The 24326-nt window shown below is 49.4% G+C and overlaps 11 protein-coding genes across 11 annotated transcripts; 6 read left to right on the top strand and 5 right to left on the bottom strand.

The window, feature by feature from the left end:
- Positions 1-962: 962 nt before the first annotated feature.
- N7506_001528 (uncharacterized protein) lies at positions 963-2684 on the top strand (the record flags this gene model as incomplete). Its single annotated transcript, XM_056950824.1, has 5 exons — positions 963-1098; positions 1145-1563; positions 1614-2010; positions 2060-2481; positions 2529-2684. 5 exons carry the CDS (start codon positions 963-965, stop codon positions 2682-2684), a joined length of 1530 nt encoding a protein of 509 aa, XP_056816739.1.
- A 1107-nt stretch (positions 2685-3791) lies between these two features.
- On the top strand, positions 3792-5483 carry N7506_001527 (MFS transporter; the record flags this gene model as incomplete). Its single annotated transcript, XM_056950823.1, has 2 exons — positions 3792-4738; positions 4820-5483. 2 exons carry the CDS (start codon positions 3792-3794, stop codon positions 5481-5483), a joined length of 1611 nt encoding a protein of 536 aa, XP_056816738.1.
- Positions 5484-5771: 288 nt separating this feature from the next.
- On the bottom strand, positions 5772-7652 carry N7506_001526 (uncharacterized protein; the record flags this gene model as incomplete). Its single annotated transcript, XM_056950822.1, has 3 exons — positions 5772-6716; positions 6737-7100; positions 7156-7652. 3 exons carry the CDS (start codon positions 7650-7652, stop codon positions 5772-5774), a joined length of 1806 nt encoding a protein of 601 aa, XP_056816737.1.
- Positions 7653-9799: 2147 nt separating this feature from the next.
- On the top strand, positions 9800-10752 carry N7506_001525 (AN1-type zinc finger protein; the record flags this gene model as incomplete). Its single annotated transcript, XM_056950821.1, has 2 exons — positions 9800-9944; positions 10001-10752. The coding sequence occupies 2 exons, from the start codon at positions 9800-9802 to the stop codon at positions 10750-10752; spliced, it is 897 nt and encodes a 298-aa protein (XP_056816736.1).
- A 262-nt stretch (positions 10753-11014) lies between these two features.
- N7506_001524 (thymidylate synthase) lies at positions 11015-12025 on the bottom strand (the record flags this gene model as incomplete). The annotated part of the gene is made up of 1 exon (XM_056950820.1): positions 11015-12025. One exon carries the CDS (start codon positions 12023-12025, stop codon positions 11015-11017), a length of 1011 nt encoding a protein of 336 aa, XP_056816735.1.
- A 426-nt stretch (positions 12026-12451) lies between these two features.
- Positions 12452-13305, bottom strand: N7506_001523 (uncharacterized protein; the record flags this gene model as incomplete). Its single annotated transcript, XM_056950819.1, has 2 exons — positions 12452-13207; positions 13261-13305. 2 exons carry the CDS (start codon positions 13303-13305, stop codon positions 12452-12454), a joined length of 801 nt encoding a protein of 266 aa, XP_056816734.1.
- A 360-nt stretch (positions 13306-13665) lies between these two features.
- Positions 13666-15487, bottom strand: N7506_001522 (CocE/NonD family hydrolase; the record flags this gene model as incomplete). Its single annotated transcript, XM_056950818.1, has 2 exons — positions 13666-13803; positions 13856-15487. The coding sequence occupies 2 exons, from the start codon at positions 15485-15487 to the stop codon at positions 13666-13668; spliced, it is 1770 nt and encodes a 589-aa protein (XP_056816733.1).
- Positions 15488-16006: 519 nt separating this feature from the next.
- Positions 16007-17199, top strand: N7506_001521 (uncharacterized protein; the record flags this gene model as incomplete). The annotated part of the gene is made up of 4 exons (XM_056950817.1): positions 16007-16284; positions 16333-16536; positions 16586-17008; positions 17070-17199. The coding sequence occupies 4 exons, from the start codon at positions 16007-16009 to the stop codon at positions 17197-17199; spliced, it is 1035 nt and encodes a 344-aa protein (XP_056816732.1).
- A 1901-nt stretch (positions 17200-19100) lies between these two features.
- Positions 19101-19559, top strand: N7506_001520 (uncharacterized protein; the record flags this gene model as incomplete). Its single annotated transcript, XM_056950816.1, has 1 exon — positions 19101-19559. The coding sequence occupies one exon, from the start codon at positions 19101-19103 to the stop codon at positions 19557-19559; it is 459 nt and encodes a 152-aa protein (XP_056816731.1).
- Positions 19560-20421: 862 nt separating this feature from the next.
- N7506_001519 (uncharacterized protein) lies at positions 20422-22348 on the top strand (the record flags this gene model as incomplete). The annotated part of the gene is made up of 6 exons (XM_056950815.1): positions 20422-20593; positions 20637-20693; positions 20761-20890; positions 20961-21159; positions 21212-21616; positions 21671-22348. 6 exons carry the CDS (start codon positions 20422-20424, stop codon positions 22346-22348), a joined length of 1641 nt encoding a protein of 546 aa, XP_056816730.1.
- Positions 22349-22703: 355 nt separating this feature from the next.
- Positions 22704-23916, bottom strand: lap1 (putative aminopeptidase; the record flags this gene model as incomplete). Its single annotated transcript, XM_056950814.1, has 2 exons — positions 22704-23684; positions 23737-23916. The coding sequence occupies 2 exons, from the start codon at positions 23914-23916 to the stop codon at positions 22704-22706; spliced, it is 1161 nt and encodes a 386-aa protein (XP_056816729.1).
- Positions 23917-24326: the final 410 nt, after the last annotated feature.

The following is a 24326-nucleotide window of genomic DNA, read 5'->3' as shown; positions in this document are numbered from 1 at the left end:
ATGTGAACAACGAGCTGGGCGCCTTGAATAAAAAGTGTCGTCTGCATGGATAACAGAAAAAATGATGACAGGATGCTTGGCATCACCTGGGCAGCACATCAACATCTCTTTGTGTGCTTGATTCAGATTTGCTATAGCGATTCTTGAGATACGAGTAACAAGATCACGGCAGTACCACAACCTTGGAATGAAGGCTTCAGGAAAGCATGAAACAGTATATTCTCAAGGATAAACACATTGAGGTTCCGAGACTTTGACCGGCGATGCACTGGCGCATGACGTATCTTAATCCTAGAGCATAGTCCTTGGGATAAATCACCTTGAACCTAGATAGTATGTCAGTAGCAAATAGTGAAACACGATATACGTTTTAAAGCCACAGCGTCAAACAGAAATTCGCTCCATCCTAAAGAAATGTGGTGGTCTCAGAAGAGCTTGCGGGTATTCTAAGATTTATTCTCGGGAGAACGCTATTCTTAGCCAACAATAAGATAATTTCAATAAATACTAATCACGAGCACAAAAAGGCGAAGGACCTTGTTGCCCCAGAATCCACAGCTTATTATTGAACCATGGAATTTGACGCGTTGAGTACTCCTGGGGACTTGCGTAATGTGGAGCCAACGGGGCAACCCTACGACCATCCCTAGGCAGCAAAATTATACTGCTAACTGCTAAGTAATCTGGCAGAAGCACGGCCATTGATCCATCCCTGATTCGCCCAATGTTGGTGGACAATCTAAAGCTTGTTCTTAGTTCAGCCCTGTAGGGCTGAGTGGGGATTTGGGTCTGCACGTCCTGTTGTCGGCTCCCCTGAATAAAATGCCTGGCTCCAGTATGATGAAATCGAGAAGAATATTAGTAACCCTGGAAATGGCTCTTTGGACATATTTTCCCATCTATTTCTCGTCACATAATGCTGAATTTTAGCACAAACTGATAGTGTTGTCCAGACTCTTACCATGAAAGGACCGAAGAAATCCTGGCTGGGACCTGCTGTTCCGAACCGCCCCAAACATGCAGTGATGGCTTTCAAAAGCTGTAGCTTCAAGCTACTGTGTGCAGCATTTACTTTCGGGTTACTTGGCATGTCGAGAGGTAAGTCGTTCCCCATCGAGATCCGAACTACAGAGCTAAGTGACAGGACTGGACGAGGGCCTCATTTCGACCACTGTTGCACAAAACTCCTTTATTCAAGAATTCGACATCCGTGCCAGTTACCTTGACTCTTCGCAGCAGGCCAACCGACTATCCAACATCACCTCGATGGTCCATATCGGCAGCATACCCGGCGCATTGATTGCTTTCATTCTCTGCGAGAGAATTGGCCTACTCTGGTCCATGCGGCAGCTCTGTGTGCTTTGGCTGGCTGGGGTGGTTATTGTGATTACCTCCACCGGGAACTTGGGACAGTTATACGCAGGTCGATTCATCATGGGACTCGGCATCGGACAGGCCGGTGTCGTTGCACCAACCTATCTGGCGGAGATCGCTCCTGCCCATGCGCGAGGGATGCTGGTCAGCATGTTTGCCATGTCGGAATATATTGGGATCATGATTGGTGTATGTGTACAGAAGCCCACAATCCATTGCAACCTTATTGACATTTTCAGTATTTCTCTGCCTGGGGTGCTTCCTTGCATATCCCAAGTACGAGTGCCAGGCAATGGATTATTCCACAGAGTGTGCAGATCATAGTTGCTGGCATATTGTTTCTGTCTTCGTTTCTGTGCGAAGAAAGTCCAAGGTATCTGGGAAAGATCGGAGATTGGGAAAAAGCGAAACAGGCCCTAGGTGGCTTGTGGAGTCTGCCCGCTGAGCACCCCGATGTGGTGGCCGAAATCCAAGGTATTAGGATGCAGCTCAGCTCAGACTATGATCAAAGTATGAGCAAGTCGTGGATCAAAACAGTGAAAGAACTTTTGACGGTCAAGGAAAACCAAAGAAGAATGTGTTTAGTGATCTTGGCGCAGATCCTGGCGCAGTGGTCTGGGGCGAACTCTCTCACCAGTAAGCACCGCTCCACTCTTTCCATTCTTTGATTCTCACCACAGCACAGCATATGCGCCCGAGCTTTTCTCACTCTTTGGTATTGGTGGTCAATCGGAGAAATTATTCGTCACTGCTGTTTTCGGCGCGGTTAAGTTCATCGCGTCTCTCCTCTGCGCTATCCTCCTGATCGACCACATTGGACGCAAGCGATCTTTGATATCAGGTATACTTATACAGCAAGTCGCCATGTTGTATATCGCCATCTTTCTCACCGTGAGGTCTGCTTCCGTCGACGAGGAATCGGAATCTATGAAAAGAGCAGCCATCGCTGCTATTGTGTTCATGTACTTTGTTGGAATTGGTTGGGCGATGGGATGGAATTCGATTCAATATCTCATCAATGCAGAGATATTCCCGCTGCAGGTCCGGTCTACAGGATCCAGTCTCTTGATGACTTTCCACTACGCCAATCGATATGGTCTTTCAAAGGTATGCGGGGATCCCTTTCGATTGAAATGAATTACTGATCAAGATAGGCCGTCCCATCAATGCTGCTCGAAGATGCGCTACAGCCAAAGGGCACCTTCTGGTTTTTCTCTGTTATGACTTTCTTTGGTTTGCTGTGGACGTGGTTTTTGCTTCCTGAGACTGCTGGACGGAGTTTGGAAGAGACAAATGCTCTTTTCTCCTGAGAAACTCACTGCTAATCCTTGACTATAAGCAAAAAGTGAGCATGAGTATATAAATATATTGATCTATATCTATATTAGGGTGTGGCTGGTGTTGAACTTTGAACTCCACTTTATACTCGCGGGTCCCGAGGTCCTGTGGCAGCCTTCCAAGGTTGCCGGCTGAAGACTACCATTAAAAACACTTGAAGTCTATTCCGTACTCCGTACTGAATCTGGATTTGAGAGATCTGCGAAAAATACCTGCTTCATTCCAAGGTTGGGCACGAGCTGAAAGACCCAATGCATAGCATGCCGATCCCGATTCGCCAAGTCGCGTTGATCCCCGCGACCTCCGCTGCATCCTGCAAGTCCAACGAACTATTGAAGTGAACAACTTGATTACGACGTGAGATACGGAGTACGGAGTAAGCAGATGGAAGTATTTCCACAATGGGGAAGTCTAGGGAAGACATGGAACTGTACTCCGTATGTGAGATCTGAAATCGATATGCAATGTCGAAATGTCGAAGAAATGATGGAACACGTGGGGCTGACTTTGTATAGTTAATTCAATAGAACAAGCAAGGAGTGGACCTCGATCGCCAAAGTAATCTAGTTGATCACTCACCATCTGACAGAATGCTCAAACCCTTGCTCGAAACTCCGTACTCCGTACGAGGTAGCGATCCATCAAGACACATCTATGTGATATGGGTGAAACAAATCTACTTTTAGTTACAGGCGGAGCTCAATTAGTAAGTTTGCCAACACTGTAATAAAGCCTTACGCTCATACGACGGTCAATAAGGTTACAAACATTCTTCCAAGAACAACAAACATCAAAGAAATGCAGTGTGATCGATGCGCACAGCCGAAGTTTTGCCCCCAAAGCCAATCAAAGAGAAAATGGGGCATTCGCAAGATCTCGGCGTGCAGATCTCGTGCTTATTAGCGGGATGCCGAATAATCGTACCCACCAATCTGATCGGTATGGCCCCGAAGGAGAGAGACCAGGTCTCCACAAGGCAACATGGGATGAAATTTTTTTGATTAAAAAAGCTTCGATCGCGCATCAACCATCCAGTCGACTCTGTTTCGCCCTTCGAGTCAACTGAGCGGGCGACCATCATGGCCCTGATCGAAAAATCGACCGGGGAATCCCCTCAGCCCTCGGAAATCCCGCGATGGCGCATGATTTTCGACCCAGGCTGTGTTTCCCAGTCAATAATCGACCATGAATACACTGGTTCCGGCACAGAAAAAGATCCATACCAAGTCTCCTGGATAGAGAATGATCCGCGTAATCCTATGCTGTTTTCTGCGGTCGCTAGGTGGCTTATCACGATCCTGGTGGGAATCGAGACTTTGTCGGTGGCTTTGGTGTCGTCAGCCTACTCCGGCAGCATTCAAGAAATCATTGCCGAATTCCAAGTGAGCGAGGAAGTGGCTTTATTGGGGATTTCGCTCTTTGTCTTGGGATTCGCCGTCGGCCCCTTGTTTTGGGCACCCCTGAGTGAGCTTTACGGGCGTCGATATGTCCTTATCGCGAGCGCAACAGGGTTAACAGCCTTCACAGCGGGTACGACCGGGTCGAAGAATATATGGACATTGATTATACTTCGATTCTTCGGAGGTTGTGTTGGATCGGCCCCGTTTGCCGTTTCTGGTGCGGTGATCGCGGATACATTCCCTTCAATTATCCGTGGTCTTGCCAGTGGCTTATACTGCGCTGCACCGTTCCTCGGTCCAACCCTGGGCCCCATTGTCGGGGGCTTCTTATCAGAGGCAGCTGGCTGGCGATGGGTGGAAGGTCTAGTCGCGTGCTTTTCGGCGCTCTTTGGTATTGTGTGTCTACTTACCCTGCCTGAGACTTATGCGCCCGTTCTACTCAAGAAACGCGCTGCACGCCTCTCTTCTATTACGGGCCATGTTTACCGTAGCAAAATCGAGATTGAGCAAGGTGTTAAACACCCGGCGACGGTCTTTAAGATTGCACTTTGTCGGCCATGGGTTTTGCTTTTCAGCGAACCTATTGTCCTGCTCCTGTCCATCTACCTTGCGATCATTTATGGAATGTAAGTTCTTTCCGCTGACGAGGGTCTAATGATCTGTTGTCGGTCATGTATGACGTACCCAGTGCTGACCTCTGATACTAGCTTGTACATGTTCTTTGCGGCCATGCCTATCGTCTTTGACACAGGCCGTGGATGGAGCGAGGGAATTACCGGCCTTTCCTTCTTGGGAATATTGGTTGGAATTCTGTTCTCAGCGGTAGCTACGTTCCCAATGTACTATCGTTACCGCCGAAGAGCTCTTTCAACAGTCGGAAGAGTACCCCCCGAAGCTCGACTTCTCGACACCTTCGCGGGAGCAATTCTGCTACCAGTTGGACTGTTTTGGTTTGCCTGGACGTGTCAACCTTCAATACATTGGATAGTTCCGATCGCAGCTGGTATTCCATTTGGATACGGAATGATCACCGTGTTCTTGCCTATTCTGAACTATCTCATCGATGCATACACGATCTATGCGGCTTCTGTGCTAGCTGCCAATGCCTCGTTGCGGTCGACGTTTGGTGCTGCCTTCCCTCTGTTTACCACACCGATGTATAAGAATCTCGGTATACACTGGGCTTCGTCGGTTCCTGCGTTTTTGGCCCTTGCATGTGTACCGCTACCCTTTCTGTTCTACAGGTACGGTACTGGTATTCGAAAGCGGTGCCACTATGCTGCTGAATCTGATGCTGTCATGGAGAAGTTATATGGGAAGCCCGCTGCCCCACAGTCACCTGTCTCAAGCCAAGCATCCAGCAATGCCTAGGAATGATTTTGTTCCACCTAGGGTGATATAAATCTTTTTCAAAAAGCTGGCGAAAAAAAAAAAGCCATGTTCATCATAAGCCCTGGAGGAGTCCATTCTCAATTAATTTCGAAACACCCAAGACGAACCTTGGGTGGTGTAAATGGCATAAATAGTCGACCGGCATTTGCAACAACATTGTGCTTGAGTACCACCCCTGCGGGCAAATCCGCAGTCATCGCCAGTTTATATAAACACCATGCAAGATATATCATTCATGATCATGGGTAAAATTCATCACAAGCCCCATTAACAGTAAGAGGCAGTGGTATTGACCGAGTGAATGACACCCGCATCAATGAGGCCCTCGTAAGACCAGTAGTCCTTCTGAGTACCCTGTCCATCGACGGCCGCACTGCTGTTGTGCTTGATGTTCCAGAAAGAGTCACCCTGGGCATAGAAGCTCCAGGCATAGCGCTGAGTATCGAAAAGATTCTTACGGTTGGCAAACTTGTTGCTGTAAAGGGTTTGCAGAGCCCATTCACCAACAAAGACAGGGAACTTGCCGTCGCCACCAACAACAGACGCTTGACCGCAAATAGCACCATTAGCCCACTGGGAGTAGACACCGGAAGCGGCAAAGTAGTAAACGTGTGTGTCGATGACGAGGTTGGTTCCAGTAGGGAAGAGAGGAGACCAGTGCTCCTCACCAAGGAAGCAGTCCTGAAGCATGAGAGGAATGCGCTTGTCGACACGGGCAATGCGCGAAAGCACACCCTGGGTGTACTTCACAATCCAGTTGGTTCCGTTTGTGGTCAACGTGTTGGGCGAGGCGAAAGCGGAGGGGTTGTCAGAGGCCTCGTTGATGTGAGAGATTGTGAAAGCCCAGGGGTAGCCAGTCTCCACGAAGAAGTTGAGGACCTGGTCTACAGCTTGAAGAGAGTAGCCGAGGTTGGTAGTGTTGAAGAACCAGCCGTCGTTGCCGGATTTCTCACCAATATCGAGAGAGTTGACACCGCCGGGGAGAGAGTGCAAACCGACAATAACGCGCATGTTGTACTTTTCAATGGCATAGACGGAGATCTTCTGCAGGTAGTCTTTCTGATTACCGTGGTACAAGGCGGAGCCAGGGACCGTAACCCAAGCAGCGTAGGTGGTGGGGATGCGAAGGGTGTTCACGCCAACAGCAGCGAGCTTGTCGATGTCTGCGGTGGTTACGAAAGTCGCGTAGCGTTCCTCGAGGACAGAGCCGCACTCGGATCCGAGAGATTCACAGAATGTCCATTCGTCGACCGCCTCGGGGGCGTGTTGGTCCCACCAATATTGGTCAAGACTTGCTCCTGCTCGAGCCAGCCGCCGAGGTTGACTCCGTTGGCCTTGTATTTGGTCCAATCGGTCCAATCGCCCCTAGAGATGGTGGCAGTGACAGAGGCCATGGTGGTCGTGTATGTCTTGGTAGTCTTGTGTCCAAGAGCGGAAGAAGCAGTGGTCACGATAGTCCGGACGGCAGTGTTGGAGGTCGATGCAGTGTACAGGTTAGTGTTGATACCGGAACCGACGGCATTTCCACCAGCAACTGGTGCAACACTGTGAGAAACGCTAGTGGCATCAACGACAGCCTTGGTGGTGCGAGACTCCCTGCGCGATTGAATTAGCCAGTGGATCTAAACAATATCATTCAATCTCAGCTCACTGTGTAGAGGGCTCAGTCTTGGTGCCAATATGAGTGGCCACACTGTGGTCATTATCGACATGGTTGTTGCCGGAAGAGCCAGAGAGATCCGAGGAGCCAGAGGAAGAGCCAGAGGAAGTGACAGGAACCACGACAGTAGAAATTCCTTGGCCACCTTCAGTAGTTTCAGAGGTGCCAACAGCAGCAGTGGCAGTGACAGTGGCAGTAGAAATAGTCTTAGTGAGAGTGGAAGTAGAAGTAGCAAGGACAGTAGTGTGTAGGTGAGTGGGGGCATTGGTGCATTCAATCAAAATGGTGCTGTCAATGGTAACAATAGCATTCTCCTCGAGCTCAACGTCAACGACGACGGGATACTCGACGATGTTCAGTGAAAGATGCAAAATCTCCCCAGTAAAGAGAGAGTTGGAGCAGGTATTCTCAGGGTTTCTTGCCTGGATGACTCCAGCAGATGCGGCCCCAAAGGAGGCTGCAACTGCAGCAAAGTTGGACCAACGCATCGCCACTTATAACGAATGACTTAAAGGGAAATGTAAATGAATGAAAATGGCAAAGCCAGGAAAAGAGTGTCAAACCGCTACAGGCCAACTCTTAGACCACGGGAATCCATGGACTTATAAAGCTTTGCTCGATCCGTGGATAAAGCCTCTGAGATCCGCTGTTGCTTGAAAAACACTCATTCCGATCCATTACTAGTACCAGATAAACCCCTCCATGCAGTCTAGAAACTGGAGCTCGATCTGGAAGTGCAAGCCTCAAAGGCTGTTTCACCAATTGGATGGGTCTTTGGTTCGGCAAAACCTCATTCCAGCTTCCTGAGCCGAGGGCGATAAGCTATGATTTTATAGACGAGCAATGAGCCAGATTCAACAGGCATAGCATGGAAAAAGCTTCATGTTGACCTTTTTCGGGTGCATGGATCAGTCGCTTAGCACCGCTACGAGCTTCCATCAACACACGCCCTCATATATGCCATTCGTTCCCAGGTTGAAACAAAATGAAAAAAATAAAAAAAACAAGAAACTTCGCCTGGTGGTATACCTGTTTTGAAAGCTGACGCTAGTTTATGCCGGTGTTCTGGACCCACTCAGCATGAAATAGCGTCTAACGCTTACACACTTTGAAGTAGTTCATCGGCTGGCTGGTGGCGCTGCGCACACTTGGATACTTGAAGATAACGTGCTGTCCGGATATCCCGGGCAAAGATTGCTAAAATGTCTTAGATCTTTGCACCACGTGGCTGACAAGCCCACTTCAGGTACTCCGTACTCCCCGTAAGCATTTCATTGACAAGCCACAGCCAGATAGTCAATTGCCGTTTCAATCTGCAAGTCAACCCTGGAAATTAGCTCGAATCAGGGTTGAAAATGCTCAGCTAATGGGTCGATTTATGGCCGTGATTCTAGCTGGTCGCTAGCCAATAGCAAATGGGGTAATTTGTGAATTTGGAATTCGATCTATACGAAAAGCCGTTGAAGCCGTAGGCCAATAAGAACGCACACAGGATCTACGAAGACCAGGGAAGTGGCCGGCAGAGCCCAAACGCCCCTTGGACCTGAGCTGAGCCATGGAACAGGGAAGCGCCTCTTCACTAGTGGACCCGCTTTGGCTGTTTACGATAGGATTCTTCTTCGCACATCGCCGCGACGGAATCTTCGGCAGTCTAGGGCAAAGCCGTTCCGAGAATTTATGCTTCAAGGTTATTGCCATATCAATCTAAGTTACTACATATCGAACGGAATAATTGGAATAGTGCCGGTCATGTCAGCGGAGAAGAGTCTAGTTATCTCCGTTCGCTCCGAGGTTGGATTCTAATTGCACCCGAAGTTGAAGCGCTTGAAGTCGCTGCAAAGATGCCAGAAACCTCGAAACCAGGAGATATCGCGGAAGACATATATGACGAACTCTTGCCCAAGGGAAAGGCCTTGAAGAGGCGTGGAAGCAAAGATAGCCGAACCTTAGGGCAAGATGTTCTTGCATTTCCAAGCGGCTCTAATGGCTTTTGAAGGAAGAATGTCTGTCTCTTGAAAATGAGAGAAACTGTGTTACGGAGTACTCCTCCTGGACAGCCATGGAGTACATCCTTGAACTGTGAGTTGTGCCATGCGAGTGTGCTTCACCCGCTCTTCAGCCTTGGGACTCAGGGACGTTTGATGCAATTTGCGTCAAACCTCAATGCAGCATGCATGAATGACTTGATTAACATGCGTTGTCGACCGAAGTTGGTACAACTTTCTTTTGAATTCCCTTCGAAGCTCTAAGAGGCCCAAACGAGAAAGTCTTGGATGATTGCTGCCTGAAAGCGAGGTGAGTGAGGTAGGCGAAGATTGAGCCAGAACTTGCGATCGTGGGATAGTTAGCTCCAAGGCAAGAGTCTGAACTGCTTTGCCACCGAGTTGATTATAAACCAAGATATCAGACGATTTCAAAGCCAACATGGAGGACTATGAAGTTGGTAGAGGCATCTTCCAGCGTAGGCGCCGGCCCGAGAGCCGCCTCCGCAATTGACTAAGCCGCCCAGAATGTTCTCCGCAGTCACATGGCGGATTGTGCCCCAAAGACTTTCGCGATTACATCTCACTTAATATCAAGCTCTCTTACCTCTCTGTCCATAGTCCTCGCACCAGGCCCATACAAAGCCATAGAAATGCCTCCAATAACAGTCTCCAAAGGCCGAAGCCCGTCCAACACCGACGACTCCTTCACCCAGATGGCCGACAAAGACCTCGAAACCATCGGCCGCCACTGCCAATACGAATACTGCGGCCAACTAGACTTCCTCCCCTTCCGCTGTGAATCCTGCCGCAGCACCTTCTGCCTAGACCACCGCTCAGAAACCGCCCACCAGTGTCCCCGCGAAGGCGAATGGGCCCGCCGGCGCAACGGCACCCAAAACAACGAGAACCGTCCTCCCCCGAAAAACCCTCCATCTACAACACAGACCAGTGTTTCCACACCCAGTGCAAAACCCTCATCAACACCCTCAAAGACCCCGCCGTGCGCTGCCCTCAATGCAACCACCAATACTGCCTGAAACACCGCCTGCGCGAAGAACACGACTGCGCCAAGGTGACGCCGCTCGGGGCGCGCGCGGCAAACGCGGCGCCCGCGGAGACGATCAAATCCATGTTCGCGCGCGTTCGCACTTGGGGCCGCGATAAGCAGCAGGCGGCGGCTAGTGGGACGCTGTTGCCTGCGCTGCCGAAAATGAAGCCTAAGCCTAATAGTCCTGCTGCGCGAGCGGTGGCGGTGAATGGATTGAAGCGCTCTGCGAAGGGTGATGCGTCAGTGCCGGCGGATAAGAGGCTGTACCTCCATACTGTGGGGACGGCGGAGACGCAGGTTGCGGAACCGCCGTCTGGGGACTTCTTTTTCGATTTGCGGTGGAAGGTTGGTCGGGTGCTGGATGATGCGGCGAAGAAGTTGAGGGTGGAGAATTTGAATAATCGGGTTGGTGGGGAGGATGCGAAGCTGCGGATCTTCCATGTTGAGTCTGGGGAGTTTTTGGAGTTCTCGGATTCTATTGGTGCTGGGAAGGTGAAGCAGGGTGACACGATTGTGTTGTTGCGTGGTGCTGGGGCTATCCTTGGGAATGCATGATAGATTTGGTGTTGATTTGCTTGCCATCTGCGACACTTGCTTTGCATTTACACAGCCTGATATACCTTGAAGCTAGCTTATAATATTACAAGCATGATGTGATGACTATTGAATTCGAGAGTGTCAAGTATCTATGTGCCATTCGAGTGCACTGGTATTTGATCATCTCTCGTAGTATATGGTATGCATTGTAAAACGTTGGTATCATACAAATATCAAAACTTGGCCAATGCCCGTAGGCTCAAAAGGCGATCTATCCACATTAGACACTCATCTTCATCTTGATGATCTTGTGAGGCTTGTATCCAATGACTTCGAACTCATCCTCTTTCCAACCATCGACTTGTGCGCTGCCCCGATCCTCGCGCTTGATGCGCAGCTCCGGGAACTCGGTTGGTTCCCGAGTGAGCTGCTCATTGAGCGCGTCGACATGATCGAGATACACATGCGCATCTCCCATGGTGTGGATTAGAGTACCAGGGTGCAGGTCGGCAGCATGGGCAAGAATATGAGTGAGGAGAGCATAAGAAGCAATGTTGAATGGAACGCCCAGACCCATATCACAGGAGCGCTGGTAAAGCACACAGGACAAAGTGCCCTTCTCTGTGGGTCGTCCTGTCTTTTCATCAAGCTTCATGGTGGGAGGGAAGGAAACGTAGAACTGTGCGAACATGTGGCAGGGAGGCAGGGCCATCTTGGTCAGATCAGCCGGGTTCCATGCGCTCATGATGATGCGGCGGTCGAAGGGGTTGTTGATGAGCTTGTGCACAACCTCCTTCAGCTGATCCACACCCTGTCCAGTGTAGTCCGTTTTGGCATCAACGTACTCGGCTCCAAAGTGGCGCCATTGGAATCCATACACGGGACCCAAGTCGCCTTCTTCGCGGTGACCCAGACCAGACTTGTCCAGGAACTCGCGACTTCCATTTCCGTCCCAAATCTTGATTCCGGCCTCGGAAAGAGGTAGTGAGGAGGTGCAGCCAGAGATAAACCAGAGCAGCTCGGCTAGCACGGCGCGGAGGAAGACTCGCTTGGTGGTGAGCAGAGGCAGGATGGGAATTCGGTCACCACCATCTGGATTGGGTTTCGATAGAGAGAATCGCAGTTGTGGAGGGGCGAAGATTGATCGGGTTCCTGTGCCTGTGCGGTCGGGTCGGTGTTCACCCTCGGAGAGGATTGTGCGGATCAGGCCGAGGTATTGGTGCTCTTCGTGCGAGGGGTCGTGTGGCGACGAAGGAGCCGCGGGGGCTGAGGTGACTTGATCTTGAGTCATGACGAAAAAGCAACTTTTACAAAGTGTGGACCTTTGTAAAGTAGCTCAGGGTGAACGCTATAACAAACCACAATGATGCGTGAGAAGAGGGGATGTCAATGATCGGCGGATCGCGTCGACGCGACACGTGGTCACGTGCTGACAGCCCTATTTGCAGTGATTTTCCAAGTTGAAGTTGATATTTTAACGTCGGGATAGAGAGTTCGCTACTTTCCATCTGCTGAAAAATTGAGATCTCTGTCCTATGGCTTTGTGGTGCAAAACATGCAGACCTCATTACTAGTATCGGAATACACGCGGCCAACAGTTCTATACCCTGCAACAATTTCTTGTTTCACTGGACTTCGTTTGTCAATTACCGATATTTTTGCATCGATCGGTGATACATGATACAAGCTACTCATGCAATCACGTCTTTCTCGTTATTTACTCAGCCTTGGAAGCTGCCATATAATGCAGTGCCTCGATATTCCGTGAATCCATTGACAGCTTGGTCACATCCAAAACAGTTGTCCTCGGTGAATTCTCCTCACTCGGAACTTCGAATTTGGCTTTGGGCTCACTTTCCCAATCAATAACAGGCGATCTTCCATGGTATCGGTATCGACTCTCTCGGTCTCGAATCTCTCGGATGTTTCTGAAGTCCTCCATCAAAGCTCGCGCCCCCGCATTGTTCACGTTCAGTTCGTAGGGGCGGGAAGGAGTAGGAAACCTGACTTGCTCAAGATCGATAACCATCGCTCTACATGCGCCAGGTGCTGCTTTGTCGCAATACATGAAATTATCCAGCCTTACATCCCAATATATGGCTTCATAGGTAGTCAAAGATTGGAACACCGCTTCGAGGTCATCCTTCATCTTCTTCTCGTCGATAGGATTCATACTGCGAGCGAGATCAAGCAGATTGGTGCCGACGATTTCCGAGATTACCAACGCCCGGATTCCATTGAAATCACCCTGGCCAAAAAATATTGGAATCTTGTCCCCTTGAAGGTCTTTTAACCTCTCATACCAAGAAGCTTCGTTCTCGAACTCGTCGGACCATCCTTCTTTTTGTTGTTTGACGATCACAGTTGATGGGAGGTGGTTGACTGGTTCTATTTCCAGGCGGTATACTGTTCGATTCTGATCCAGCCGCTTGGCGTCCGTCACAGTGATGGCTTGGTCGCCTAGTTTGAGTGTCTATTCCTGCATGAGTGGAGCTCTTTATCTCAAGCCAAGGAACTCCATCTTACTCGACAAAATTGAGCATCTCGGAGTGGAGAGTGAGTGTTCTTCATTGCAAAGGAGGACCGCAAGAATGGGAGATGTTGACAAAGTGAGAGCCTGAGAGGGACAAGGGATGATCGAGAGAGGATGCATCACGCATAAATTACCGCTAACCCTTTTTGGAACAACCATAAGGTGGCCAATGAATGCAGACTCTACCTCGTGCGACTAGATTCTTTCCTTTACCTATCTTGTTTATCTTACTCTGCTTTGGGTTCAAACGGATCTGAAATACTGCATCCTGACTGAAAGTTTCACTAAGCGCTGAAAAGGACGTCTTATTGAGATCTTGATAAATAACTGCTGACCTCCAGAGATACAGCGTGTGGCGACATTGGCCTGAGACTAGTGCATTTATGACCCGTGGTCGTTCAAATGAAAGGCAGAATCACAGAGCTAGGATATTCCTCGCTGCAGTGGATCGTATGCCTGCCACGGTTGAGCTCATGCTCCGGCCTCGGCTTTGAAAACGTCTTGTACTCGGCAATGCTGGGATATTGCCCTCCGATCTATGTAAAGTCAATCCCCGAAAGAGAAACCAGAAGTTTGGGTGTGACTTACTCTGACACTAATTGATTCGCCCTCTTCAAAGTCCACTCCCATTGCCCAAATACCAATCTCCAGCTTTACGATTGTTCCTGGAGTGATCTTGTCCTGTCGCGTATGAGGATGGAATGGGAACTGAGGGTGAATACTCCGGGCTGGGTCAATCTCTCTTTGAGAGGCACGCAGAATACCCACCGAACCAAGGTGCAGGTTGAGACTTGCTTGGTCAGCCTCTGGGATTTCATCAATGGATGAAATTGGCGTGGCGTGGAATGGGAAATTGAGATGCATGAGATCCTTCCCATTCTTGTCCTTCTTTCGAAGGATCACAAACACCGTGAAATCATCACGTTCCTCGCAGGACATGTATAACACGGCTTTCGGTAGCCCGATCAACCGGCTCGCCTTTTCGAATGTGTAGTTGAACTCTCCGAAATCGTGGCGGTCTTCGGAGTCATATGAAATTTGCTCAGAGCTTGAGATAAGAGCTTCAACTAACAGTTTTTCGTTGCCAAGGTAGAAAGTCCGATACTCGGTCGTAGGAGCTGGGAAGTCTTCAAGCACAATGTCGTCAATGGCTTCGCGGTCCCCAAATTGTAAGGCCGACCAACGAACTTTGGGAGTCTTCTCCCATCCATTTTCCTGGTCTTTGAGGTACCGATCAAAGTACAGTCCCAGCTCTTCCATGGACTGAGGTACGCTGTAAAGTTCATACCACTCCTGCTTGCTGCCCCATTGAATCCACTTCTCAGAATGGGGAACTTCCATATATCCACGCACAGATCCCATCGTGTGAATAGAGCTGACATCCGATCCTCGAATGAACACCGGACACTTGACACGAGACATATCCACTCTTTTGTCCTCCCAGAAAGGACTGGAAACGGGTGAGCGTCGGTACATCTCCTCGAAGTCCTCCAGGCCCGAGTTCTCTTGACCCCGAACAATAGACTTTGCGATAAGGTCGAAGTTGCTCATAGAGAACCAGCCTCCCCGACAGAACTGCTCTCGGAAAAGATCACCGGATCCCTCCCAAGGCGCAATTGCTTTCAGAGAAGGTGGCTGCTGAGCAGCAATAAACCACTGCGAGATCGCGAGTGCCGAATTGCCAGCCATCCCCACGTTGCCATTACACCAATCCATACGCGCAATCGCCTCCACGACATCGTACCCGTCCTCCGCATCTTGTGTTCCCATAACGCAGATTTGTCCGTCGCTGTGGCCGGCGCCGCGCGTGTCGACACTGACAATGGCGTAACCGCGTGGACACCATGCTTGTGGATCGAGGCCCTCGAACTTCTCCAGTCCACTGAGATCGGAGGATGGAACGCAGCATTTCCACACGCACATCGGTAGCATGTCAAGGGCGCTGTATTTCTTTCCGTAGAATGACCAGCTCAAGATGGCTGGGACCTTATCGGTTGTTCCGGCTGGTCGGTATACATCGGCGTAGAGGCGGACTCCGTCGCGAACAACAATTTCAACATCGTGGTCGATTTGGATATCGCTTTCCAGGGCCTTGGCGTTGAATCCGTTCCAGCCAGCAGGAAGAACTTCGGACTTGCTACATTGGCATTCTTGGTATCCGTTCTCGCCTACTTTGGGCTGTGCGATCCGCTTGTATGCAGATTGGACTGGTGGGGGCATTGTGATGGTTTGATAAAATTGGAGATGGGCGCGTAATGGATTCACGGGGACATGGAATGTAGAGGAGACGATTTGCTTGAAGATGTACTCATAAACTGAATATGCTGCTCAGTATATGTACATTGAACATTGCTCCGAGCTTAGCTTAGCTCTTCGCATCGCCTCCGATCTCAACGCCATGACCTCCCCCACTTGCCGATGCCAGGCGGAGAGCTCTGCTTGGCCCTGTTTGATTTCGTTCAAGCGCACGGAAAAGTGGACAGCATATGCCTTGAAAGATTTAGATTGACAGAGATCTTTGCAACGTCGGGGGTTCTCCGTATGTTGGCCTTGTTTTGTATCCAAGTTGTGTGGGGGTGGGGAAAGCAATGAGCCTCAACCAGAAAAACACTCGAATGTTTTCCGATCGCCACTCAAATCAAAATCTGATAAATAACATTCTCAAGTCCTTCGAAAATATCTCGGTTAGACCCAAGACCAGCAATCTATTCAATACGAATTCAAAAGAAATCATTAAACATGAGCTCCACCAAAATCGAGACCCCGGCCACTGAGAGCCAAGAGCCGGAGTATAACAACGTCGACCTGGTCCATTTTGAGCCCCGAAACTACGGTGACTGGCGTGATGAGTTCCACCAAAACGGCTGCGTTGTGATCAAGAAAGTCATCAGCTCCGAGCGTGCGGAGTACTATCGCGACAAGCAAATCCAGTGGCTCAAGAACTTCGAGCTTGGCTTTGACGAAAATGATGAAAGTACCTGGACTGCAAAGCATCTGCCAGTGAGCTTCAAGGGAGGGTAAGAGTTGCTATCTCTATATATCGCACGAAAGCTGACAAGAAAAAGCATGTATTTTGCCTACGCAGCGCCGCATGAGAAGATGGCCTGGGAGGCACGTACTGAGCCTGCTATTATCGAAGTCTTCGAAAAACTATGGGAGACCAAAGAGTTGATCTCTTCTTTCGACGGGATGAACATCTCCATGCCACGGCGCAAGGATCTGAACTGGAGCCCTTGGCCTCATTGCGACCAGAACCAGAACCGCAAAGGGTATTTTTGTCAATACATTCGGTTCGAATCAGTTTCTAACAAATCTCAGGATGCAAGCCGTGCAAGGCCTTCTGAATTATGCGCCCAATGGCCCCAATGATGGCGGTCTTATGCTGATGAAAGGCTCGTCGAAGCTATTTGACGAGTTTTTCAAGCACAAGCGCGAATCATTCGACCATGAGGATGCCCCTCCCCCTGAAATCAAGTATATGGATCTGTTCTTGTTCAGCGAGAAGGATGTGCAATGGTTCAAAGATCAGGGGTGTGAGCTGGTCAAGATAAACATGGAGCCGGGTGACTTTGTCCTTTGGGATTCGCGAACTATGCACTATGCCTGTTTGCCTGAGGGCGATCAGATTCGACACGTCCAGTACATCTGCATGACGCCGCGCCGCTTCGCCACGCCAGAAGCATTGGAGTTGAAGAAACAATGCTTCGAGAACTTTGTGGGTACAACCCACTGGCCGCACTGGTAGGTTTCAGCTCCCAGTCAGAAAATATCGGGCTTTGATTTACTGACATTTCATTCACAGCAATATTCGACCCACCAAGGAGAAGCCTATGCGCGATGGCGAGGTCTGTCCAAAAGATCGGAGCGAACCATTCGAGAAACCAGAGTTGACAGATACGGTACTGAGATTAGCAGGGGTCAAGGAGTACTAGCGGTCTCATGTACGGAGTACCTAGTATGCTTTAGTCAAAAGCAAAGGCCACAATATCACTTTGGTTTCTTTAAAGTACTCCGTACAGTCCATGTGTCTTACTTGTTCGCGTCCCATGTGTGTGCCTGTATGTTACAGCGTACTTTGAGGACTCTGGTTGCATTTGAATTCAGTGTCCAGGGGTTTCCCGATGATAAATCACGACCTCTAGGGGAAATTTGATTTGGGGTCCAATGCCAAGTACGCAGGAGTGGGCCTCATGATGCCAGTTTATAGGCTCACCCCGAGGGCGTGGCACTGGGACGGATGCGCGGATCTGTACGACTCGCCCTAAGTGGAAGATCTATGACAAAGACGGAAGTGATCACCAGAGAGGTGCACCCGGGTGCTGGGGGATCAGACACCTCCTCGGAGAGAGCAATTCTCATTGGACCACTAAATACGCCCAGATGAACCCTTGTTCGCTCAAACCACCAGTGCCATCTATTGTACTCCGTATACATGTATCTCGGCAGACCATAGAAGCCTATCGTCTTGAAGCTATCAAGGAATGCGGACACTTTGTGTTCTGCAATAAAACGAAGGAAGAAGAAGGGAATCAGGGTGAGGGTAGCAGACTACACGCATGAAAAAACTCTGCATTCCGTCGTTCGTACGGGAGTAAACAAACTTATCATATGTGACATGCGCACTAGTGCATCGCGTGGTGTACTCCGTATCGCGTGGAAATTGGTGGTGGGGCTCAAATGGAAGTTCAACAGGTGTGTTTGCTTTTTCTATGGAGTAATTTGCTCGTGTTTGATTTCGTGTACATCCTAGGTTTGATCATTCACAAACAATATCCTAACTGTGTATCATAAGACAAGAGCTCCATGAACAGAAAGTGAGCTTATTTTTGTAAAATTAATTCCAGATCTGTAATTGGTGAAGGGGCTTAGTTAATCGAAGAGGGCAGCACACCCAAGGGCACATCTCGGGAAATCGCCCAACGCCAAGCGAGTGAGTCCAGTTGGGCCATTCACATTGAGATACCATATGCATGGCTTTATTTAGGGCCTATAGATGCGGCTGAGGCCGATTTTTCGAGACAAAAAGTCAGGGGCTGTCCCTCATCTTCTTATGCCGGTCGACTTTTGAAATGCGACCTGATTAATTTCAAAAGTTCTACTTTTCCAAAACACTGGCTTCAGAATGAAATCATTAACTTGGTTATTACTTTTTGCCCTCAAGTTATCTCCATTAGCACATGGAATAAAGTTTCCAACACCTCTCCCAACCGACACACAAAGTCCTACTTCCAAGCCACCATGGCCCACTGCTGGCTTGCAACTAAAGCAACGCGATACTGTGACGACGGATCGGATGCCGTATGCTGGCATATTGAGTGATCCTAAAAGAGGTGGATGGTTTGATACTACTGTGTTTGGTGTGTATCAATTTCAGCAGGCATACCTGCCAAGCACATGATGCATAGTGATGAACTGACCAATTTTTTGTCGGCTAGGTACTGGCGATGAATTTTATTGCGTAAATACCGAGGCTTCATTTGTCTTCCACGACCCAAATACCGAGTTTCCAGTCGGTATGCACGCTTGCTGTACGCAAAATGAGTGTGATTTTGCCAGTACTTGTTATGACTATGCCCAAATCAAAACGAACCCATCGGTGACCACGAGCAAAGATCCTTTCATCAGATACTGCACAGAAAGCGGAATTCCGGAATGTGGAACCTGGATATATCCGGGTGCATATATCAAGATGGAATGTCGCACTGAGGCTTTTTCAAGGACTGTCTATACTGAAGCGAAGTGGTCTAATCGTAAATACACTGCAGCACGGTCGGTGACACAAGAACTCCAGACAACAGACGATCGATTTATGAATTATATCTCTTTCACAATCATGACAGACTGGGGATCGGATTCAACTTCAACAAGTTCCTCGGGATCTTCACATGTATTGCCTAAGGAACCATCACCGTCAACTACACTTCAAACACCACAGCCAAGTGCCACCGATACGGGGAAATCCAACTCGTCAACATCCCCGGGTGCGATCGCAGGCGGAGTTGTTGGGGGTCTTGTGGGAGGCGCTGCTATCGCCGCCGCCGCCATCTTTTTCTTCTTGCGGAGGAAGAAGAAGATTCACCAGGAGAACGAACCGTTGGAGGAACTACAAGAGACTGGTTATCAAGCTGTTCCTCAAAACCAGTTGCGTCACTCAAGCTGGCTCATGCCACACGTTGCGGAGCCTGAGTCAACCTACAAACCGGAAACTTCAGAGCCCAGCACCACTGGGGCGACACCCGAGCTCTATTCCCCCAACTCTCCCGCTGAGCTTCCAGAAAGACACCACCGATGAGGCTTGAGTGTCGTGGATATCTCACTTTTTCCTCAAGCTCTTCAACTATGGCGAAGTTTGTTACATTCATGTCTTGTCTTCGAACAATCCTATGTATAATCCGTTACGATTCTTAACCTCGAAACATCTACCTAATATTCTGTCTTACAATCAACTGATTCACCTGCTTCAACAAGATTTCATTTCACCATGATACCAAGGGGAAACAGACTCTATCCTTGGGGGTCAGGACAATTGATTGAAAACATATCAAAATAACGAAGAAATGATAGGTCGAATATCGAATGACGACCCATGGACATATCTCCCTACATTGACCTGCCAGGCGATCATCTTGCATCCAGAAAACGCAAGGCCAAGTCCATTGGAAGCCGTGTGGGCGAGCTAGAGTTCCCCCACTCGGTAGTTCTCCGCAACGCTAAGCGGACCAACCCCCAAAACGCAATTACGAATGCAATCCGGGGAAGCGGGGAAACCCTGCGAGTTAATCTTCATGCGCAGTACATGACAGCCGAGAAAGTGGGGCTTCGCTGGTTGGATGCAGTCTAATGCCATGCCATGCTATCATACCCATTAGGGATTGTGGCGGCACTGGAGGTTTCGGTGGGGGATGGATGGTCGGCGTGGACCCGATTGAACTCAGGCCTTCAGTTGGCTTGAATTTTGCTGGAAGCAGTTTGAGAATACTATAAGGTCAGGCCCCGGATTGCATCGTCACTGCCGCTATTGATTCATACACAAGTGGAAGTGAGAAAAGACGAGACAGGTCGCTCCACCATAGCTAACTTGGTTTGACAAGTTCGTTTATCTGAAAGCTTTGATAAGCTTCGATTTTCACATATCTTTGTGCTTTTTCTCCATCATGGCGGAAATGGAAAAAACCACCGAAGACCATGTCGAAGCGGTTGATGGGGACCTTTCTAAACAAAAGGACCCCGCTGCCGAGGTCGAGGTTATGGGGACAGTCAAGTTGACTGAAGACACAATTGTCTATATTCCAACTCCCACGGCGGATCCACGAGGCATGCCAATGTGTGATGGGCAATTGGTTGACACTCTTACTAACATGAGAAGCAGATCCGTTGAACATGTCCATTTGGCAGAAAATCATCATTCTGATTGTGGTTTCTACCTGTAAGATTCCAGCCCGGCACTCGCTTCACTTTATTATCTGACACCAGCTTCTTTGATAAAATCTTAGACTCGGCGTTAGGAAACTCTCTCGTCTCCGGATTTGGAGGCCTAATCACCTTCTACCTCCCCGAATACTCCGCGGCAGGAAAGGACTACGCGGCAATCTCGGCATTGTTAACATACCCAACACTATTCATGTGAGAAACTTTCTCCACAGGCAGCCTAGCTGCCTAAGATTATCACGGTCCTGACACATGCCCTTAAAAGGGGAATTGGAAACCTCATAGGGATGCCACTGGCCATTGCCGTCGGCCGTCGTGTCGTTCTGCTAGTTTGCACGCTGATCCTGGTCTTGGGCACAGTACTTTGCATCACTGCTGAATCGTATGAATGGCACCTCGGAGCACGAATGTTGATTGGATTTTCTGCTGGGCAGAGCGAGGCTTTGGTCCCCATGATTACTCAAGTCAGTATTTCTCACGGTCCATAGTGCCAAATGCTGATGGGATTCTGAATAGGAAGTATTCTTCTTACACGAACGGGCAAAGTACCTTATGGTACAGCAAACTGTGCAGGTCATCTTAACTACGATCTGGACTCTGTTTGCGAGCCCCATTGCCGGTGCCATCACTCCCCAAGGCTGGTATGGTCTTGGTGCAGGTCTAGCGGGACTTCAATTTATTGTGGCATTCTTCTTGCTGCCGGAGACTAAATACGACCGTGATCTCTCTGCCTACCAAGAGTTCACAGGAGAGCACCGTGCCGAGGATGATGTGGAAGCTACGAAATCCGGAAAGCCAGTTGCTTTATGCAAGCAGAGACCTGATTTGGACTTTGTGCGCTACCAGCCGCGAACATGGAAATCAGACATGCGACTCTGGATCGGGAAACCAGAGTGGCACAAGGCAGCTGAAGTTATCAAGGTAATGGCCCAACATACACCGGAGCCAAAAAACAACTAATCGGATTCAACACAGCAAACATGTCAATTATTTTTCTTCCCAAACGTCTTCTGGGCTTTGTGTCTGAATGGCCTTACACTAGGCGTCAACGTCGCCATGGGAACAACATATGGCTCTATCCTCACAGCCGCCCCATACAACTGGCCCGATACAAGCGCCAGCTACGTCAACTGCGGACAGATCATCGTAGCCCTCATCGCACTACCCCTTCTGGGCACGGGCTCTGATAGGTTAATCAGAAAATACGCAGAACGCAATGGGGGAGTTCATGAGCCAGAAACCCGAATCGTACCTTTGATTCTACCCATTATCGTCGGAACAATCACAATCGTCTTCTACGGACAAGGAGCCGCACATCCGGAGAAATACCACTGGTTTGTCTATGTCTGGGCTATGTCTGCATACTACTTTGCTTTTGTTGGGGCCAATATCGTGGCTATTACTTATTTACTTGATAGTTATCCTGCTAGGGCTGGTCCCATGCTGGTGATTATTTGTGCGTTCCGAGGCTTTATTTCTTTTGGTACGAGCTATGGAACTACGCCGTTTGTACAGAGTCAAGGGTATGATGGGGCCTTTGGGATATTCGGTGCTCTTACTGCGGCTTTCGGGTTACTTGGTGTGCCGGTCTTTATCTGGGGGAAGAATATTCGTCATTTCACGGGTAGGTTTGCGAAGGGCAAGACTGATTGATTCTTAGTTCGACTACGGAGTACTTTCTGTTGTTTCACCCAAGGCCTCGTCGCCAATCAATACCGGAGAGAACATGAAACAGTTTCGCGATGCGATCATTCAATATCTATCCGATTGTAATTCTCTATCCAGATGTTGATCAAGCAGGACTCTCTCTAGATTGATATCGGGGCAGTGCGCCTACTCCTACAAGACCGAAATTTGAAAAATCATGATCATCAATTCACAATTGGGTATTAGCCCGAAAAAATAATTAACAGCATTGGGTCGAACTCAATGTACTCTAACGAGGGGACCCAGCCCGAAGCCCTGGTATATCACAAAAACGCCGTAAAACAAGATTAAAGCCGCATAATTAGAAGGGAGCAAAAGCAAGCTCGTAGGCAAATGCCAGACTCATCTTCGCATGCTGCAGCATGTGGTCGAAGCTCAAGTACTCGATCTTGTCTTCCGTGGTATGGATCTTCTTATCGGAGTTCTCGAACTGGGACTCGATGACAAACGCAGAGGGGTACCCATATCGACTGGCGGAGGCATGGTCAGAGCAGGCATATCCGCACTTAGTCTCAACATAAGGCACATCACAGTAGCTGGTAATGACCTCCTTGATGAAGGTAGTCAAGCCCTGATCGACAAAGTCGATAATAACACCGACAGATTCCTTCTCGCCCGCATCCAGGGTACCCTGCACGTATCCGGTCATATCCTGCTGGAGCATGGCCTTGACATTGCGGGATTCTTTCTTGTATTTCGAGTAAACGGCCTGGGAACCGAGCAGACCACCCTCTTCGGCAGAGTACCAGTGGAACTCAATGGTGTTGCGGGCCTTGCCGTGGGCAATGGTCTCCGACCGCAGCAGGGCACGGAGAGCTTCGAGGATGGTGACTGTGCCGCTGCCGTCGTCATCGGCGCCCGGGGCAGCCAGGATAGAAGGCAGGAACAGGTTGATGCTATCTTGGTGGGAGCCTAGCACGACGGTGTTGTTGGTGTCACCGGGGATGCGGGCGATGATGCTGAATTGGCCCCAGGGGTGGGCGAAGCGCTCGACGGTCGCGCCGTGGTCGCTGGCGCCGGATTCGTGGATTGCGGCGGTGACTTGGTCGAAGAGCCAGGTTGCGGACTCGATGCCCGTTGATGACTTGTAGTATCGGGTGTGGAAGGAGGTGAAGTGCTCGAGGTTGCTTCTCATATTCTTCTTGTCCAGGGTCTTGGCCAAGGGCAGGATCTCGGAGGCGTGTGACATCTCAGTGGGGTACTTCACGACTCGGGTTGCGTGTAGGGCGCCGTAGGAGCCTGATTGGTATTCTTCGGTCACATCGATGAAGTTCATGCCGTCCTGCTTGTGATTAGTCTTTGTCATTCAGGAAATGAGAGAGGGAACGGCTTACCAGCTTGAGAGACCATTTTTCTTCTTCTGTCACCCATCGAGTCTGGTATGGGGCCAGTTCGATCAGAGACTTGGACTGGGGGTTCTGTACGATTGAGGGGGCCAGCGGCTGTTGTTCGGGGTTCACGAGGACCAAGGCAGTTGCGGTGGCACCTAGGGCCAAAGGAGAGAAGAACTTCATGATGAAATCAATGCTAGTCAATGCTAGTAGGACTAAGGATATGAGCTGGGAATGAGTTCTTTTAAAAGCTTTCGGAAGTAGGGCGCTAGGGAATCACGCGCCCTGCGCCAAGTCATTTTTGGACCCCGCGCGCTAAACTCCCGAGGCTCTCTCTGTCACATAATTATAGATTCTCTTTCCGACCTATCCGAAACACTAGTTTGAATTTGTGTCTGTATTTGATGGTTCTTGATTTTGTCAATTGAGGTTGAATTCTGCTCTACTATCCCTATAGTTCGCATAGCGTCCAATTGTATAGGGCCCTGAACTGCACAATGTAGGTACCCAAGGCATTGAAGGGAGAGTCTGGGGGCTGATCGCAGGTGGAGCAAGAATCTGAAAATCTGCCTAAACATTCTCCACTATGACCG

The sequence above is a fragment of the Penicillium brevicompactum genome (assembly GCF_028827555.1).
Source record: "Penicillium brevicompactum strain IBT 35665 chromosome Unknown utg000001l_segment0_segment0, whole genome shotgun sequence".
Taxonomy (NCBI): domain Eukaryota; kingdom Fungi; phylum Ascomycota; class Eurotiomycetes; order Eurotiales; family Aspergillaceae; genus Penicillium; species Penicillium brevicompactum.
This window is presented reverse-complemented; position numbering and strand designations above follow the sequence as displayed.